Source organism: Oryctolagus cuniculus, chromosome 5 (genome assembly GCF_964237555.1).
Source record: "Oryctolagus cuniculus chromosome 5, mOryCun1.1, whole genome shotgun sequence".
Lineage (NCBI taxonomy): Eukaryota > Metazoa > Chordata > Mammalia > Lagomorpha > Leporidae > Oryctolagus > Oryctolagus cuniculus.
In genome coordinates, this window is record NC_091436.1 from 89,121,026 (window position 1) to 89,139,774 (window position 18,749).

Consider the following 18,749-nt stretch of genomic DNA (forward strand, 5'->3'; position numbering starts at 1 on the left):
ATTCTGTCTTCTAAATGTTTCTCAAATCCATCTACTTCTCTCTTTCCCCATTCTAATTTCCAGTTACAGGACTGGAGTTTTGCAGCTGTCTCCTGCATAAGCTTCCTGCAAATACTTTTGCCAGCCTCTAAAGCGCTTATTTTTCACCCTGATCACCCAGAGTTAGTATAAAATGCAAATCAATTATGTCACATTCCTACTTAACTTCCTACTTCTAGAATCAGGTATAAGCCCTTAACACAGATTGAAGTTCCTGTATAAATCTGTCACTGTTTACCTCTCTAACTTAATTCTTGACTTTTTTTTTCTTTTAAGCAAAGTACTTTAATCCTATTGACCATCCTGGAATGTACTACGGATTTATTTAACTCCATGCCCTTGAACATGTTCCCTCTGCATCAGAATTCTTCCCCCTCCTCTTAACTTGAAACTATAATCTCTGAGAGAGCAGTAACATGTCAACAGTACCAAGAAAACTTTTGGACCCACATGGGAGATGCTCGGTACATTATTTGAAAATGAATAAATGTGGGGGAAAAAGAAACAAGAATAAGGTGATAATGTTAGATGAGATCTTATTACAAAGGATCTACTTTCAAAATCATGACTACATTTTTTAATGTATAAGCTGAGTAAGTGGATAAGAAAATAAAACTAGGAAGTATAATTATTCAGGAAATTATGGTACTAGTGAAGATTGTAGTCCAAAGAACCTCAACTTTAATTGAAGCCCTTAGACTAGAAAGAATAGCAATATGAAATATGTGTCAAGAAAAGGCTGCTAAGATGTAAGAATAGAAAGCGGGAAAAAAAAGATTATATTACATTGTTTTGACATTGGTCATTGTGTTGCAGCTGATTTGAACCCCAGGATGAAGTATAAGACAGAAAAACCAACCAAGAAGGCAATTTTTAGCAAAAGACTTATTGAAAAGAGCAGAGGGAAAGCAGGAAAAAACCATTGAAAGGAAGTGATTTGGGGTTTTATATCCACTGGAAAGTTTGAAGAAAAACGTTTCTTATGTGGTGAGATTGTCCTGCCTTCTCATCTCCTGTTCCTTCCATTTGGTTGTGACTTTTACAGGACAGAGAGAAAGTTCTATCTTGAGACATGTCTGAGGGGAGCCATACTCTCGAGACTGAGCACAGACAACTCCAGCCACCGATTCTACTGCATGACCTTGGCAGGAGAGCCTGCTTTTCTCCCTAGTAATCAACAGAATTTTTTGCCTCTTTTATTATTACACTTGCTTTCTAGCTCAGGCTGGTTTCCCATCTGGGTTAACAAAATGTTTAACATTAACAGAGGGACCCCTTTCTTCCCTCTACCTTTTTGCCATTCCTTTTCTGACTCCTTTGAATAGTATTGATAGAAATAGAGAAGTTTGAGGTCAGTATTGTGGCATAGCATGTTACGCTGCTGCCTGCAAAGCCAGCATCCCATATGGACAGTGGATTGAGTCCCAGATGCTCCACTTGCAATCCAGCTCCCTGCTAATGTGTGTGGGAAAGCAAGAGAAGATAGCCCAAGTGCTTGAGCCCCATAATACATATTTTAGAGCCAGATGGAGTTTCAGGCTTCTGGCTTCAGCCTGTCCCATCCCTGGCCATCGCAGCCATTTGCAGAGTGGACCAGCAATTAGAAGATCTCTCTGTGTAACTCTGCCTTTCAAATAAATAAGTGAATCTTAGAAACAAAATAGAGGCCAGTGCCACAGCTCAATAGGCTAATCCTCCACCTTGCAGTGCCGGCACAAGGGGTTCTAGTCCCAGTCAGGGTGCCGGATTCTGTCCCTGTCGCTCCTCTTCCTGTCCAGCTCTCTGCTGTGGCCCAGGAGTGCAGTGGAAGATGGCCCAAGTGCTTGGGCCCTGCACCTGCATGGGAGACCAGGAGAGGTACCTGGCTCCTGACTTAGGATAAGCATGGTGCGCCGGCCACAGCGCGCCGGCCACAGTGGCCATTGGAGGGTGAACCAATGGAAGGAAGACCTTTCTCTGTGTCTCTCTCTCTCACTGTCCACTCTGCCTGTAAAAAAAAAAAAAAAAAAAAAGAAAAAAGAAAGAAAGAAAGAAAGAAAGAAAATAGAGAAATTTACATAATAAATCTTTAATTTTTTAGAGACTAATTTTATTTATTTGAAAGGCAGAGTTAGAGATCTATCTGCTGGTTCCCTTCCCAAATGGCTGCAACTCTCAGGGCTGGGCTGGGACAAAGCCAGGAACCAAGAGCTCCTTGTGAGTCTCCTTTGTGGGTGCAGGGGCCCAGGGATATAGGTCATTATCCACTGCTTTCCCAGGAGCATTAGCAGGGGGTTGGGTTGAAAGTAGAGCAGCCAGGTCTCAAACCGGTGCCCATATGGGATGCCTGTGCAGCAAGTGGCGGCTTTACCCACTATGCCACAATATTGGCCTCCTGTATAGTATAACTTACAAAGGAATAAAGTTCAAAATTTCTAGGAGTTTTATAATTATATAGAAAATTAAAATCATAAAAAAGATTTTACCTGTTTTGGGATCAAAGAGGAATTTTTAATGCTTTTTGTAAAATATGTTAAATTGCAATTTTAGTTGTAAATATAGCTTCATAATTTGTTAAATTTTAGGGAACTCACAGCTCTTAGGTTTTGCTCATTTTTTTTGAAAAACAGGTAATATCCATACAAAATTATTCCATTTTGATTGTGATTCATTGTCCATGGTATAAAGCAGTTGTGATAGTTTTTACTATAGATGCTTTCACAAAATTAAATACTGAAATAGTTGACAATTAACAAAAATATTATCCTAAACTTTTATAACTTATTATAAAAGAAAATAATGGGCCTGGCACCATGGCTTACTTGGCTAATCCTCTGCCTGCGGCATCCCATATGGGCACCGGGTTCTAGTCCCGGTTGCTCCTCTTCCAGTCCAGCTCTCTGCTGTGGCCCGGGAGGGCAGTGGAAGATGGCCCAAGTGCTTGGGCCCTGCACCCGCATGGGAGACCAGGAGGAGGTGCCTGGCTCCTGGCTTCAGATCGGCTCAGTGCTGGCCGCAACGGCCATTCTGGGGGTGAACCAACAGAGGGAAGACCTTTCTCTCTCTCTCTCTCACTGTCTGTGGCTCTACCTGCCAAATAAATAAATAAATAAAATCTTAGAAAGAAAATAATATTCATAAACACACATTAAAGCATTTAAAATGTTTAAAAAATTATTTATTTATTTCAGAAACAGAGAGCCAAATAGGGAGAGCTCTTTTATCTTCTGGTTAACTCCCCAAATGACTGCAATAGCCAGAGGTGGGCCAGGCAAAAGCCAGGAACCTGTAACTCAACTTAGATCTCCTATGTGAGTGGCAGAGATAGCATACTTGAATTATCTTCTACTGCCTTCCATGCACATTAACAATAAGGTGGTTTGGAAACAGGTGGGACTCGATCCCAGGCACTCCAATATGGGCATCCCATGCAGCAGCTTAACCCACAGCTCCACAACACCTGCCCCTCCAGACACTTTTTGAAGAAACATTAAATAACATTTATCAAAGTCCTTGCTATTATTTTGGCAAGGACTAAAGTTGGAGTGTCTTTGAAAGATCAGTAACAGAAATATAAATTTAGAACTCATTTGTGGAAAATATCATTGTTGAGTCCTTAAATATAGATAAACCTGATGAGGGAGAGAGAGTACACTGGAAAAGAATGGAAGATTATGGTTTAATCTTTTAATGCCCACTGTCACTGAGAATAATCAAGAACCATCAACAAATATAATAGAAGGAATGGTAAAATAAATTCAAGGAATGTCTACATGATATGAAATAATACAGATGTAAAGTAGTAGAAACTGGGGCCATATTGCCATGAATTAACAAAGAGGTGACCACATCTCTGTTCTTAATTTTTTCCTAAAAGAACGAGTTGAGTTTAAATGACTCCTGGCCAGAGAGAACTGAAGTCAACTTCAAATTATTTATACGAGTATTCAAGGTTATTAATAATCAGAGATTCAGGGACCAATATTGGTCTTTTGGGATTCAGTGTCCCTTTGTACAAATTTTGAGACCAACCCCTCGTCTTATTTTAATCCAATCAAGGTTCCAACTTAAACCTCACCCATTGTGTTGTCTTCTTCCCTGACTCTTTCAGAGATTTCTTCGTGTGGCACTGATTTTGCCTTTAAGCTGAACTTCCTTTAACATTTTTGCTTACACCCTTTGTCTTTCCAATAAGAATTTCAAGGGGAAGGTCCATGCTTCTTATTTGCCAGTCAGTTCATTGAACCTCAGTACTATGTCAAAAATGAGTATTATTGAATGAATTATCTCTAAAGTACTCTTCAGAATTATCATACTCTGGATTTTGAATGCTTCGGAGTGTCATTTATATAATTTGTCCTTAAGAAACATTTCATTGTATCAGGAAAAATCAAAGCAAGCTTTGTTAGCCTGGTTATAGTGAATTTGTGACAGTTTGATTTAATCAAAGAAAGACTAATCTCTCTACTACTGTCTTTCTATATACTTTCTATAATAAAAGTGTGTGGTATATTGAATATACAAATGCTGTCTTCTCAGCTTTATAATAAAATTACAACTCCCTTACTTTATCAATGCAATCTGTTTGGTTATAAATATACTGTCCATTTCACTGACTTATCTCTGTACTGGTGCTTTGTGGGAGCCATTATACGTAGTAGGTAAAACCATTACCCTTAACTTCAGTCCAGACCTTACTACTCAATAGCTTTCTGAACTCAGCTGTGGTTCTTCATCTGTAAAATAGATAACAGTATCTTTCTCACTGGGTTAATGAGAGAATTAAATGAGGTAAACCATATAAAGAATGGGATATAGTGCCAGGAAGTTATTAAGTGCTAGATATACTGATTAGTCCAAGTAATGAGGTTTTTGTTAGATTTAGCAGTGCCACAAGTACAAAATCTCTGGAGTTTTAAATGTTAATTTTATGGGTGGTATTTCTGTTACCTCGTAAAACCATTTACACCCACTACTTTATGTGATATTTTGATCATAAAATAGTAGGTTCTTTTCATAGTCACGTAGATTTGAATTGGCTAACTTCTGAGTGTTCTACTACTTATAATTTCATAGTGACAAGGCTGGTTCAAACTGGAGCAAAATATCCCTTATATGACTCTCTTGTATTATATGATGCAACATGCTTGTATCACAGAATGAATTTAGAGTGCCTCTTTCTAAATCTCTAGGAGTAAATCAGAGTTAACTACTAGGTATACAAAAGTCCTGAAATTAAAATTGATATGCAGTATCCTCCTAGTATAACTCTTAAAGTAAACTTCTGTAAATGAGAAGGTATCCTGTAGACCATTTTACTATTTACTACCTGTCTATTCCCAGATTTCACTTAGGAAACATTATAAATTTATAGCCTGGCCATATTGTGTCCTAAACATTGAAGGCAAACCACATTGTGGGGACTTCATTTTAACCACAGAGAAATTATAACAAGCCTCAAACCACAGAACCAAGTAAGTGGTAGGTCCGGGAATAGAACTGAGAGGGCTCTGATTCTTCCTCACGTAAAGAGACCACAAAATTCTGCTCCTTCTGAACATAATGACAGATTGTCTGACACCGCTAGACCACCAGTGTATGACACATCAGGAGGAAACCTTTGGAGGGCACCCTCCAGTGACATGTCATCTGCTTTCTAAAGGCCTGCTTAGAAACCAGAGCGATGGGCAGGAGCCTTTGCAGTCACTACGTGATTACCAATTGATATTTATGTTTGGGATATTTAGTTGTTACCACCAAGTTTGCTTTTCTGCTAAAGTTATAAAATAACTAATAGTTTATAACCATAGAATTATCTTTACAAGTTATTAATAGCAGTTTTATAATGTTTGTTTAATAAAGATAGCTAATGAGTTTCTTGGGAAGATGAAAAATGGCATCATACACATATAAAGACTAGAAAAACGTTATGTTCCTTTCAGTAATTAACCCCTATTTCCATTTAGAAGCTATCTTCTTTGAGTCTTCGGTAGATTTCCAGAGAACTAAGATGGGTGTTTTAGAGATTTTTGTCCTGCAACATCCTTACTGTTCAGGAAACAAACTTGCCAGCCTCCTCACTCTGTTCTAGAAGTAACCTAGGTGTCATTACTGCCCTATGTTGATAAAAATGGTTTGTATTTATTTACATTGTAGCAATTTTTCATATCTCAGATCTTTTTTACTGGAATTAATTTCTTTTTTCCTGAAAGATATCTTCTAAAAATTCCTTTAGTAAAAATCTTTTGGTTTTTATTTATCTAAAGTTGTCATTGTTTTTAACTTTATTATTTTAAAATTGTTTAATTTTAATTAGTTTTTAACAGATTCAATGTGATTTGCAGATACAATTCTAAAAACATAATCTATCCCCCTCTCTGCTTCCAACCCTCATTTCCTTTTGTTTTATTTTTTAAGATAACATATTTTTTTAAATTTACATTTATAGTAAAAAGGCTTAACTACTTTACCACATAAGAAGTTTAACAAGTAAAAAGTAAAAAGACCCTAATTTAGTGGAAATATAGACAATATCTATAAGCAATAATTGAATGAAAATATGACCATTTCACCCATATACAGTATATTTTAAAGTAATCACACAACATTAAAACTATAGTAGTATAGCATTCTTAAACATTGGTTTTGACAACAATATAAAACAAAGTTTTACAAAACTATATTTGCAGACATACTAATAAATATTTTTCTTTCTTATTTTTGATTTTTAAAGTTTAGCTCCCACATATAAGGGAGAACATGTGGGTTTTTTTTTTTTAGTATAGCTTATTTCACTCAAGATAATGTCCTCCAGTTGCATCCATGTCTCTGATTGAAGAATTCATCTCCAAAATTTCTGTTATTCCCTAATGAATTCTGTCTGCTTATTAATGTTATCATTCATGTCATTCACTGATTTCCTTGTTTCTTTAATCTATCTGTGTCCTCTTGCATCTCATTGAGTTTCCTTACAGTCATTATTTTGAATTCTATATCTGTCATTTCATAGTTTTTCTCCAGTTCAGGATCTAATTCTGGAGGTGTATTGTATTTTTTTGGAGGTGTCATGCTTCCTTGCTTCTTCATGTCTCCTGTGTCCCTTTGTTGACTTCTCTTCCCTCTGGTGTAAGCATCCCATCTTGTTTATGGAGTAGGTTTTATTGTGAAAGAGTTTATGGTTTAGCTGTAATGCAGGGTATCACTTGGCTTGTTGCTTTGGCTTTGGTTCTAGGTGAATGTAGCCTCTGAGTGATTTCTTTTGTCTTAATCAATGTCATCTGTGTCTATAAGTGATACACTGGACTAGTCTGCTGCAGTTCATAGGGACAAACATGTGGCTTGATTTGGATAAGGGTTCCCTTGGGTGTGTGTCTTTGGTCCAAAGAGAGTTCAGTGCCAGTCTCCCTGGCAATTATGATAGCCAGGGAATTGTACTTGGTGCCAAGGGAGGCAAAGATGGCTGCTCTGCTCCCTTGTCTTACTGGCAAGCCTGAGTGATTCCAGGGCTCATGGAGCCAATTTCTGTGGCTCTAGGACCGTGTGTTATGGATGGACCCTTCCTCAGGTCCGGCTAGGAAAGTCCAACTGGTACAGTGGCTTATAATACCAACAGCTCTAGTCCTAGGATTAGGGGATATGAACTGAACCCTGTTCCAGTCCTACATGGTGACTACAAGGTATACCAGAGATTTTATTGTGGAATCCAGAGAGGTGAAATGCAGGTAAGTTCTTCTGAAAGTCTACTGGGTAGATTCCAGTGGCACAGAGAAATTTAGTACAAATTGTTACAGTTCTGGTGTTGCAGGGCATAGTGGTTTCATTATCCAGCTCTCCCAGGGTGGGAGCAGATGTTTTTATGGGCTCCTTCTAGGATAGCCCCCAGATGCTAAGGTGAATCCCCATTCCTCATGTAGGGTGTATGAGTGTGGCTCTGGGGCTAATGCCCTAAAACTCCCACAGTAACAGGAGGCAGGGGATCTGTTCTTTGCCCCACACATTGCCCTGACTCTGACTATGATGCTGGTAGGAGAACAGAGATGCACTGTGTGACTTCGTGCTGCCGAGTGCGGTCTTGTGGGAATGAGGGAGGCAAAGGAAGCAAGATGGCTTCCCTGCTCCAAGCCCAGCAGTTGCACAGATTCCAGTCAGCTCTCCAGGATGAAATGAATGTCAGTGGGTGACTGGATTTCACTCTCAGCAAAACCGGTGAGTGGTGTGTGGCGATTTCTTTCTACCTTGACATGGTAAGATGGTGGCCCACACCATAGCTGCCTGCAGTGATGTAGTTGTCTTCTCTCTTCTTGTACCATGGAGTTGTTTGTTGTTTTTTTCACTTCTTCAGTCAGACCCCTGGAAACGTAGTCCTTCCTTTGTTCTTTTCATATCTCAGAGCAGATTAAATTATTGCGGCTATACGCTGTTCAGCCATCTTGGATCCCCCTTAACCTTATTCTTGGAGGTAGCTTTGCTAGATATATTATTTATGATGACAGTTATTATCTCTTAGGCTTTTGTGGATTTTATTCATTACTGTCTATTGGCTTCTATTAGTACCATAAGATTTTAAAAATATAGTGATTATAGAGTACTTATGTGCTATTCATTGCACTTAACATCTGTTACTTCATTTAATCTTTATAACAGCCTTATGATAATATCCTTTTATTATTCTCATTTTTTCCAATGGGAAAATAGAAACAAAGGAGTTAAAGATACACGGTATGTGAGGACAAGATTTGATCTCTAGGTCTGACTATGGAGTCTGTGGTCTTAAGGCACTGTATAACAGGGTCTGGCATTGTGCTGCAGTGGGTTAAGCTGCTGCTCGTAACACCAGAATCCCATAGTGGAGTACTGCTCATTCAGGCCCTGGCTGCTGCACTTCCAGTCTGTCTCCCTACCAGTGTGTCTGGGATAACAACAGAAGACGGTCCATGCCATGCACATGAGAGACCTCTGTGGAGTTTTGGACTCCTGGTGTTAGCCTGTTCCAACTCCAGCTGTTGCAGCCATTTGGAGAGTAAACCAGTAAATGAAAGATCTGTCTCTGACTCTGTGTCTCCTTTTCTCTCTGTCACTCTACCTTTCAAATAAATAAATATTCAGAAAAACCCACTGTAACAGCTAAGCAAATACTTAAAAGAAGAATAGGGGATGACTAATAATATTAAATATTAAAGTTATGAGAAAACTATCATGAGAAAATACAGGCATATTTTCCTGCATAGGGAAATTAGTGGATGCATCCTTACTACTAGACAACGATTACTGAGCAATAGAAACATGATGTGCCTCTGTGCCCACTTTGTAGAATGGTTGTGAAGAACAAGTGAATGTGCATGTGTGTATATTTGTGTGTCTTGAATCTTATAAAGTAAAAAAGTTGTCATTAACAGTAGTAAAGTAACAGAAAAGCACAGAAACAGATCCTACTATAGAATAGAATATAGTATAGGATTAGAAGTGATGAGAGGAAATATGAACTGTTAAATGATGCTGGTGTAGCTGGGTTAATTATATGGCAAACAGAAATTTTAATCTATCTTTCTTTAAAATCTATGATGTAGCAATAAAATTATGCCAAATTTAGAAGTTAACTATTTTATAACTTTGTAATACCATAGAAGAAAATTTTAATAGTTAAATTAATATATGTGGATAAGGCTATTATAAGCATATCATCAAAATCAGAAATTATAAATAGATTGAAACATATGACTGTATAATAACTTAATATTCCTTGATCAAAACAAAGAGGAACATTGACTAAATGATTAATGGCACCATTTACTAAATTAGGAAAACTATTTGCAATACGTATAATAGAAGGCACTATTAATATATAAAGACCTCCTATGAAATAATAAAGCCAAGGACTAACACAATAGAAAAGTTAACTAACAAACATAATCTTCCAAAAAGAATTACAAATGACAAAGATATAGAAAAATATGCCAACTTTCACTAGTAATCACCAAAACATACCAATAAAATTTAGTACCAGTTTTTGCCTGTGAATTTTATGGTGATTTTAAAAGATAGCTCATCAGTGACAAGTTTATAATAATATAATGGTAAAATGGAAACAGACTTAACAGATTTTTGTTGGATCAGACTAGACAGATGGAGAGATCTTATCTGCACTGTAATAACATGGCGTGTTGGTTTTGAGACTGTCCTTGAATTATAGGCATAATGTTGACAAGAAGTCAGAAATGAAGATGAAATTTAGCACCAGCTTTTCTGCAAGATTTGGCATTGGGTGGAAGATTAATACATAACCATAGGTTTGGTTTTGTCGTAGTCAAGAGAAGTGATTTTAAAATCAGGGAGTCCTAAGAATCCTTGGAGACAGGAAGGAAATAGTGAAGAAGGAGTAATTGAAACTGCTACTGTAGAAGTGGAAAGTTGTACTGTGAGGTCCATATGTTAGAAAGAAGGATGCAAGAGTACTTTTTGCAAGTAGACAAAGGAAAGAGAAACAAATGTGCAAAAATATCTCAGTATAGATGAAAAGATTGAGTGTTCTCTGTAGCATAGATTTCAGTGTGGTAGTGACTGGTAAGGAATTGAGTGCTTGGGGACAAGGAGAATAAAAGAAATTTGTTAAAACAACTGTTATGATCAGAATATTTGTTGTGTTTACCACCCTCAAATTCATGTTGAAATTTAAACACCAATGTGATCTTATAATGTAGTGGCACTTTTGAAGAAATTATGAAGTCATGAGAGCCCTCAGGAATGGGGTTAGTATCCTTATTAATGAGCCGGAAGAGATCATGTGTGTCTCTTCTACCATGTGGGAGAGAACCCAGCAAGAAAGCCTCACTATGAGATAAGGGCCCTCACCAGACATAGAATCTACTGCCACCTTGATTGTCGTGGTCCAGCTTCCAGAACTGTGAGCAATGTCGATTGCTTATAAATTACCCAATCCGTGGTATTTTGTTATACCATCCTATTGGACTAAGACAGCTGAGAGGATCACATTGTGGACCAGTAAGTGATGAAAGCAGTTACTGCAGGATATGGCTGAGATCCTGGCTAAGATTCAATAGCGCGACTTTGGGTGCTGTCTCAGTGCTTTGAGAGAGACATGCAGACTGTGGGGAGCCAAGGAGACAGGTTAAGTATAGAGAGATGGCCACTGTTCAAATAACTGTTTTTTTTATTTTTTTAATTTTTAATTTTAGCTCCCACATTTAAGGGAGAGCATGTGGTATTTGTTTTTCATGCAGCACTATGTACTCCAGTTCTAAACATTATGTTGCAAATGATATGATTTTATTTTTTGTATAGCTGAATAATATTCATTGTGTATATATATGCCGCATTTTCTTTGTTCATTCATCTATTGATGGATTAGCTGTCGTTGACACATGGAGGTGAAACTAGAACATATAGGAATAATTAAAAATAACATAATGAAGATCTGAACTTAATTCCACAGTGCCCTTACATATATCACACCATTGTAGCCAAATAGGGCTGTTTACCATGTTTTAAGCACATTTTTCTTTTCCACTTTTCACCTCAGTTATTTTGTTTCTGCTTTCCCTAAGCTTATAAAACTCTACATATCTACTTTTGAAAATTATAACTGGGCCGGTGCCACGGCTCACTAGGCTAATCCTCCGCCTTGCGGCGCCAGTACACAGGGTTCTAGTCCCGGTCGGGGCGCCGGATTCTGTTCCAGTTGCCCCTCTTCAAGGCCAGCTCTCTGCTGTGGCCAAGGAGTGCAGTGGAGGATGGCCCAAGTGCTTGGGTCCTGCACCCCATGGGAGACCAGGAGAAGCACCTGGCTCCTGGCTTCGGATCAGCGCGGTGCACCAGCTGTAGCGCGCCGGCCGCGGCGGCCATTGGAGGGTGAACCAACGGAAAAAGGAAGACCTTTCTCTCTGTCTCTCTCTCTCACTGTCCACTCTGCCTGTCAAAAAAAAAAAAAAAAGAAAATTGTAACTGTCCACTAAAACTTAATTCATTTGTTACTGTGAACAGCTATAATTCCTGATTTATGACACTTTTATGTTATTTTTATGTATTTTATATTTATCTCAAAAGGATTTTTATTTCTACTAAATTTTGAATTCCTTAGGATAGGGACCATGCTTTGTCACTTCCATTATTCCACATGTCAAATTTGTGTGACTTTTCTATAGTAAACATGCAATAAATATTTGCTGAATGAATCACATACTTATACATCACATACTTATACTAAGCCATAAGATGGGAACTTTAAAATAAAATAGTGTTTTGTCTTTTCTGTGGGATAATTTTAAAAGTTTATCTCTAAATATTATTTCATTAACTTCTTCTATTATTATCAATGTTTTGTTCCATAGATATGGTATGAATTGCCTTATTCAGTTTGAAGATTTTGCCAATGTGAATGCATTTCGTCTCCTGAACAAGTATCGAAACCAGTATTGCACATTCAATGATGATATTCAAGGTAATAAAATACTCACTGTGTATGGATCAAGAACAATATGTCTGAAATTACTTTATTTTATTATGATCCAGATTCAGTAAATACATTCTAACTGCCTATTAAATGCCAAGAATTAAGCTTTATGATCTCACCCATTATTTCTTATTTAATTCCTATATTTAAAATAAAAACTTTCTGACTCTAGATGTGTCATATTACCTGTGAACCTTAGAATGAGCTTCCAGAAATATGACAAAACCCCTAGTGATTATGGTTAAACAAAAAATGAAATATCTAGAAAAATATTTGGTTGTTTAAAAATTTAAACACATTAAGTTAATTAAAAATAGATCTTAGTATAAAATAAAAATGGGAATTGAAGAGGGAGGAGGAAAAAGTGTGGGATGGAGGGTAGGGTAGGAAGAGTCACTATGTTCCTAAATTAGGATTTATGAAAAGTATGAAGTTTGTATACCTTAAATAAAAAATAAATAAAAATAAAAAATTGCACACACACACACATACATACATACACATATTTCAGCCTTCTTGGTTGAAATACATTGTTTCTAAGCTTTACCCAGTAAGAGCTGTCTGTAGATATAATGTGCCACATTTTACTATTTGTTTTCCATTATTGATTCCTGGATGTCTGCTTTTATCTGAGCTGCCTATTTTTTTCTCTTTAAGTCCTGAACATCCTGAGTGTGGCCCAAAATGCACTGTCTTACCCTTCCCTCTGTCTCCAGATTCCTTAAGTTTTGCCATTCTATCCTTGCTCGGGTCCTGAAATGAGCCAGGGGTTTTTTCCTATTATGAGGTCTATTCATATGTTGATCTCTCTCCCTAGAATAATCTTCCCTCCCTTCAAATTTTTTCTCAATAACAAAATTCTTCAGGAAATCCTTCTGTGTCTCGGCCTATAGCAGGACAAGACACCAAGGAACAGAAGTAGTCTTTTATAATGCCGGCATAAAGCCCAGATGGAATTTCTTATCTGAAAGACTGAGTCCTGAACAAAGAAGGTTTTTTTTTCTCATGCATGGATTTAGCCTCTTTGTCTCCCCTTCTGTGGTTACATGCATACATTTGATTGACTATTTGAGTGTTACATGGCGGCCACAGGATTGATACAGTACTGCACATGTGAAGGTAGTTACCTATGATTTTTCCACACACATACTGAGCTCTTTGCTGTCTGGCAAGGGTTACCATCATTGCTCTGTACCAACAAGCAGAACCTGAATGGTTACAAACAAGCAGATAGGGACTACAGTTGAAGCATTCGTAGGCAGGCAGATAACAACCATGTTTCATTCCCAAGACAAATGCCTCCCTTTTTCTTCTTCTGACCTTGGAAAGCCTCTACCACAACTTTAATCATGTTAGTTAGAAACAAGTTTAATTAAATGACAAAGGTCTCTGCCACCAGTCAGTTCTGCCTCATTGGTTTGGTAGCACTCTTTACATTTGCCCTGTAGTTCTGACCACAGTGGCAGTTTTATATATTAATGCAAGTTTTCTAAAAAAAAAAAAAAAAAAAAAGATTTCTCTCCCATACTAAATGTTAAGCTTTGTGAGGACAAGGAACATAGGTGTCTTTCTCCGCACTGTATCCCTTGTGATTAACATGGTGCTTAGCCCAGACAAGTTACTTAATATTAATGGGATAAATGAGTGAAATATGACAGAAGAAAACACTGGCAAACTGCCACTTGTCAGCCATATTCTAGCCCACTGTTATAAAGTCTTACCACAACACAGCCATGCCCATTTGTTCATGTAATATTTATGACCACTTCCATGGCACCACAACAGAGTTAAGTCTGAAACAGACACCACATGTCTCACAAGCCCTAAAATATTTACTTTGTGGCCCTTTACAAAAGGAGTTGGCCAAAGTTGGTCTACAGGAATAAATTTGAAGGAATGGGAGAGAGTTGGACTAAGGAGTTATATTGGCCAGTCATATTTTGGAGAGATCATTCATATTACCTTCAGCCATCCTCCACTGCCTTCCCGGGCCACAGCAGAGAGCTGGACTGGAAGAGGAGTAACCGGGACAGAATCCGGTGGCTTGACCGTGACTAGAACCCGGTGTGCCGGCGCCGCAGATGGAGGATTAGCCTATTAAGCCATGGTGCCAGCCTCCATATGAATTTTAACATCACTTTTTCTACATCTACGAAGAATGTCATTGGTATTTTGATTGGGATCACATTGATCTGTAATTACTTTTGGTATTATGGACATTTTATGATATTGATTCTTCCAATCCAAGAACGTGGAAGATTTTTCCATTTTTTTTTTTGTCTTCTTCTGTTTCTTTCTTTAATGTCTTACAGTTTTCATTATAGAGTTCTTTGACATCTTGGTTAAATTTACTCTAAGGTATTTAATTTTTTGTAGCCATTTATGAATGGGATTGACCTTAGAATTTTTTAGATATGGCATTGATTCTGTATACAAAGGCTATTCATTTTTCTGTTAATTTTGTATCCTCCCACTTTTTACCAAACTCTTTTTTGAGTTCCAGTAGTCTCTTAGTGGAGTCTCTTGGGTCCCCTATATATAGAATCATGTCATCTGCAAATAGGGATAGTTTGACTTCCTCCTTCCCAATTTGTATTCCTTTGATTTTTTTCTTGCCTAACGACTCTAGCTAAAACTTACAGAACTGTATTGGATAGCAATGGTGAGAGTAGGAATCCTTGTCTGGTTCTGGAATGCTTCCAACTTTTCCCCATTCAATAAGATGTTGGCTGTGGGTTTATCATAAATTGCCTCAATTGTGTTGAGGTATGTCCTTCCATACCCAATTTGCTTAAGGTTTTCATCATTAAACAATATTGTATTTTATCAAGTGCTATTTCTTCATCTATTGAGATAATCAAATGGTTTGTGTTCTTCAGTTTGTTAATGTAATGTATCACATTCATTGAGTTGTTAATGTTGAACCATCCCTATATGCCACAGCTAAATCCCACTTGGTCCAGATGAATGATCTTTCTGATGTGTTGCTGGATGCAATTAGCTAATATTTTGTTGAGGATTTTCGCATCTATATTCATCTTGGATATTGGTTTATAGTTACCATTTTTTGTTGTATTTATTTCTGGTCTAGGAATTAAGGTAATGCTGTCTTCATTGAAGCAGTTTAGGAGCATTCCCTCGCTTTCAGTTGTTTTGAATAGCTTGAGAAGCATTGGAATTAGTTCTTCTTTAAATGTCTGGTAGAATTCTGCAGGGAAGCCATCTGGTTCTGTGTTTTTCTTTATTGCTGATTCAGTCTGTGTCTGAGTTATTGGTCTGTTTAGGTTTTCTATGTCTTCCTGACTCATTTTTGGTAGATTTATAGGTCCAGGAATCTATCCATTTCTTCTAGGTTTCACAGTTATTGTCATATAGCTCTTTGTAGTAGCTCCTGATGATTCTTTTTAATTTTCATGGTATCTGTTATTACATTCCTTTTTCATCTCTGATTTTATTGTTCTGGGTCTTCTCCCTCTTTTTCTTGTTAATTGGGTCAACGATGTATCAGTTTGTTTTTTTTTTTCCAAAAAAAAACAGCTCTTCATTTCACTGATCTTTTGTATTTTTTTGTACTTTAATGTTTATTTCTCAATTAAACATCTCCTTTAAGCACAAGGAATGAATTCTAAATCTCCATAAAGATGAATGAAAAATGAAATCCCTAAAGTATAGTACATGTAATTACTGTGTTTTTGGTCATTTAAAAATCATGCTACCTTAAATTTTGTTTATTTCTTCTCTAATTTTAATTATTTATTACTTCCTACTGATTTGAGGATTGGTTTCTTATTGTTCTTCCAGGTCCTTGAGATGCATTGATTGCTCATTTATTTGCTATCTTTCTAATTTCTTGATGTAAGCACTGATAGCTGTAAACTATCCTCTTTTTTAAAAAGATTTATTTATTTATTTGGAAGGCAGAATTACACAGAGAGAGGAGGAGAGGCAGAGAAAGAGAGAGAGAGAGAGATCCTCCATCCGCTGGTTCACTCCCCAATTGGCCACAGCAGCCGGAGCTGCGCCAATCCAAAGCAAGGAGCCAGGAGCCAGGAGCTTCTTCTGGGTCTTCCTACACAGGTGCAGGGGCCCAAGGACTTGAGCCATCTTCCGTTGCTTTCCCAGGCCATAGCAGAGAGCTGGATTGGAAGTGTAGCAGCTAGGGCTCAAACCAGTGCCCATATGGGATGCTGGCTCTGCAGGCTGCGACTTTACCAGCTATGCCCCAGAGCCAGCCCCTATAAACTACCCTCTTAATGCTGCTATTTCTGTATCATATAAGTTTTGGTATGTTGTATTGTCATCTTCATTTATTTCCAGAAATTTTTTTATTTCTCTTTTGATTTCTGCTATGTCCCACAGTTCATCCAGGAGCACGTTGTCAGTCTCCATGTATCTGCATATGTCTAGAGGTTCTTGAGTTACTGATTTCCAGTTTCATTCCATTGTGGTCAGAGAAAATGCATGGTGTGATTTCAGTTTTTTTGAGTTTGCTGAGACTTGCTTTATGGCCTAGCATATGTTCTGTCCTAGAGAAAGTTCCATGTACTGATGAAAAGAATGTGCATTCTGCAACTGTGGGATTACACGTTCTACAGATATCAGTTAGGTCCATTTTCTCTCACAGTGTTGATTAGCTCTGTTCTTTCTTTGTTGACTTTCTATCTACTTGATTATCCACTGATGAAAGTACAATGTTGATGTCCCTTGTTTCTATTGCATTAGAGCCTATATCTTCCTTTGTATCTACTAACATTTGTTTTAAATAGCCAATAGCCCAGTAATTGGGTGCATTTACATTTATCATAGTGACATCTTCCTGTTGTATTGATCCCTTAATCATTACATAGTGTCGTTCATTGCTCTTCTAACAGTTTTTGTGTTAAAGTCTATTTTGTCTGATATTAGATGGCTATACCACCTCTTTTTTGGTTTCTGTTAGCATGGAATATCTTTTTCCATCCTTTCACTTTCAGTCTGCAAATATCTTTCTTGGTGAGATGTGTTTCTTGTAGGCTGCAAATAGATTGTTCTTATTTTTTCATCTGTTCAGCCAGTGTGTATCTTTTAACCAGAGAGTTAAGGTCCTTTACATTCAAGGTGACTGTTAATAAGTAACGACTTTGCACTGCCATCTCTCCATAAATATTCCTATTTTTTAGTTTGGATTTCCTTTGTACTTTACTGGGAGATTTGCTACCTTCACCTTCTTTTATAGTGATGACCATGTTTCTGTGTGTAGCACATCCTTGAGCAATTTCATAAGGCTGGACTAGTGGTGACAAATTGTTTTAATTTCTGTTTATTATGGAAGGTCTTTATTTCACTTTCACTCATAATGAGAGTTTTGCAGGTTATAGTATTCTGAGTTGGCAGTTTTTTTCTCTCAAGACTTGGACTATATCTGTTCTCTCCTACTCTGTAGAGTTTCTGATGAGAAGTCAGCTGTGAGTCTAATTGGAGATCCTCTGAAAGTCATCTGACATTTCTCTCATGCATGTTTTAGAATCTTTTCTTTATGCTTTCCTGTTGAAAGTTTGACTGAAATGTGTGTTGGTGAAGTTTTTTTTCTGGTTCTGTCTTTTAGGAGTTCTATGTGCTTACTGTACTTGGACATCTCTTCCTGTCTTCAAATGGGGGAAGTTTTCTGTAATTATTTCACTGAATAGGCCTTCTAGTATATTCTCTCTTTCCACACCTTGAGAAACTACTAAGACCCATATATTAGATCATATGATAGTATCCCAGAAATCTTCAGTGCTGTTTTTAATTTCTCTAATTTCTTCTTCTTCTTTTTTTTTTTTTTTGGGTCTGACGGAAAAAATCCAAAGATTTGTCTTCTGGCTCAGATATTCTTATTGTGCCTCATCAAGTCTGTTGTTAAGGCTTTCCACCACATTTTTTTTATTTGATCTATTGAATTCTTCATTTCTAATATTTTATTTTGATTTCTCTTTAAAACCTCAATGGGAAAAATTTTCATTCATGTCATGTATGGATTTCTTTAATTCATGGTTTTGCTTCTGATTGCTTTTGATTAATCCTATCATTAATCTCTTGAATTGCGTCTCTGGCATTTCATCAATCTCTTCATAAATTTACATTATTTTTTTGACAGGTAGAGTTACAGACAGTGAGAGAGAAAGACAGAAAGGTCTTCCTTCTGCTGGTTCATTCCCCAAATGGCTGCTACGGCCGGTGCTGCGCCGATCCGAAGCCAGGAGCCAGGTGCTTCTTCCTGGTCTCCCATGCAGGTGCAGGAGCCTAA

The 18,749-nt window shown here is 37.4% G+C and overlaps 1 protein-coding gene across 1 annotated transcript in view; it reads left to right on the forward strand.

The window, feature by feature from the left end:
* Window positions 1-18,749, forward strand: part of ME1 (malic enzyme 1) — a 242,233-nt gene that overhangs the window by 167,626 nt on the left and 55,858 nt on the right. Inside the window, exon 7 of the mRNA XM_002714552.5 lies at window positions 12,363-12,472. Within this exon, the coding sequence (XP_002714598.2) occupies window positions 12,363-12,472 (110 nt within the window). The remainder of the gene's footprint in view (window positions 1-12,362; window positions 12,473-18,749) is intronic.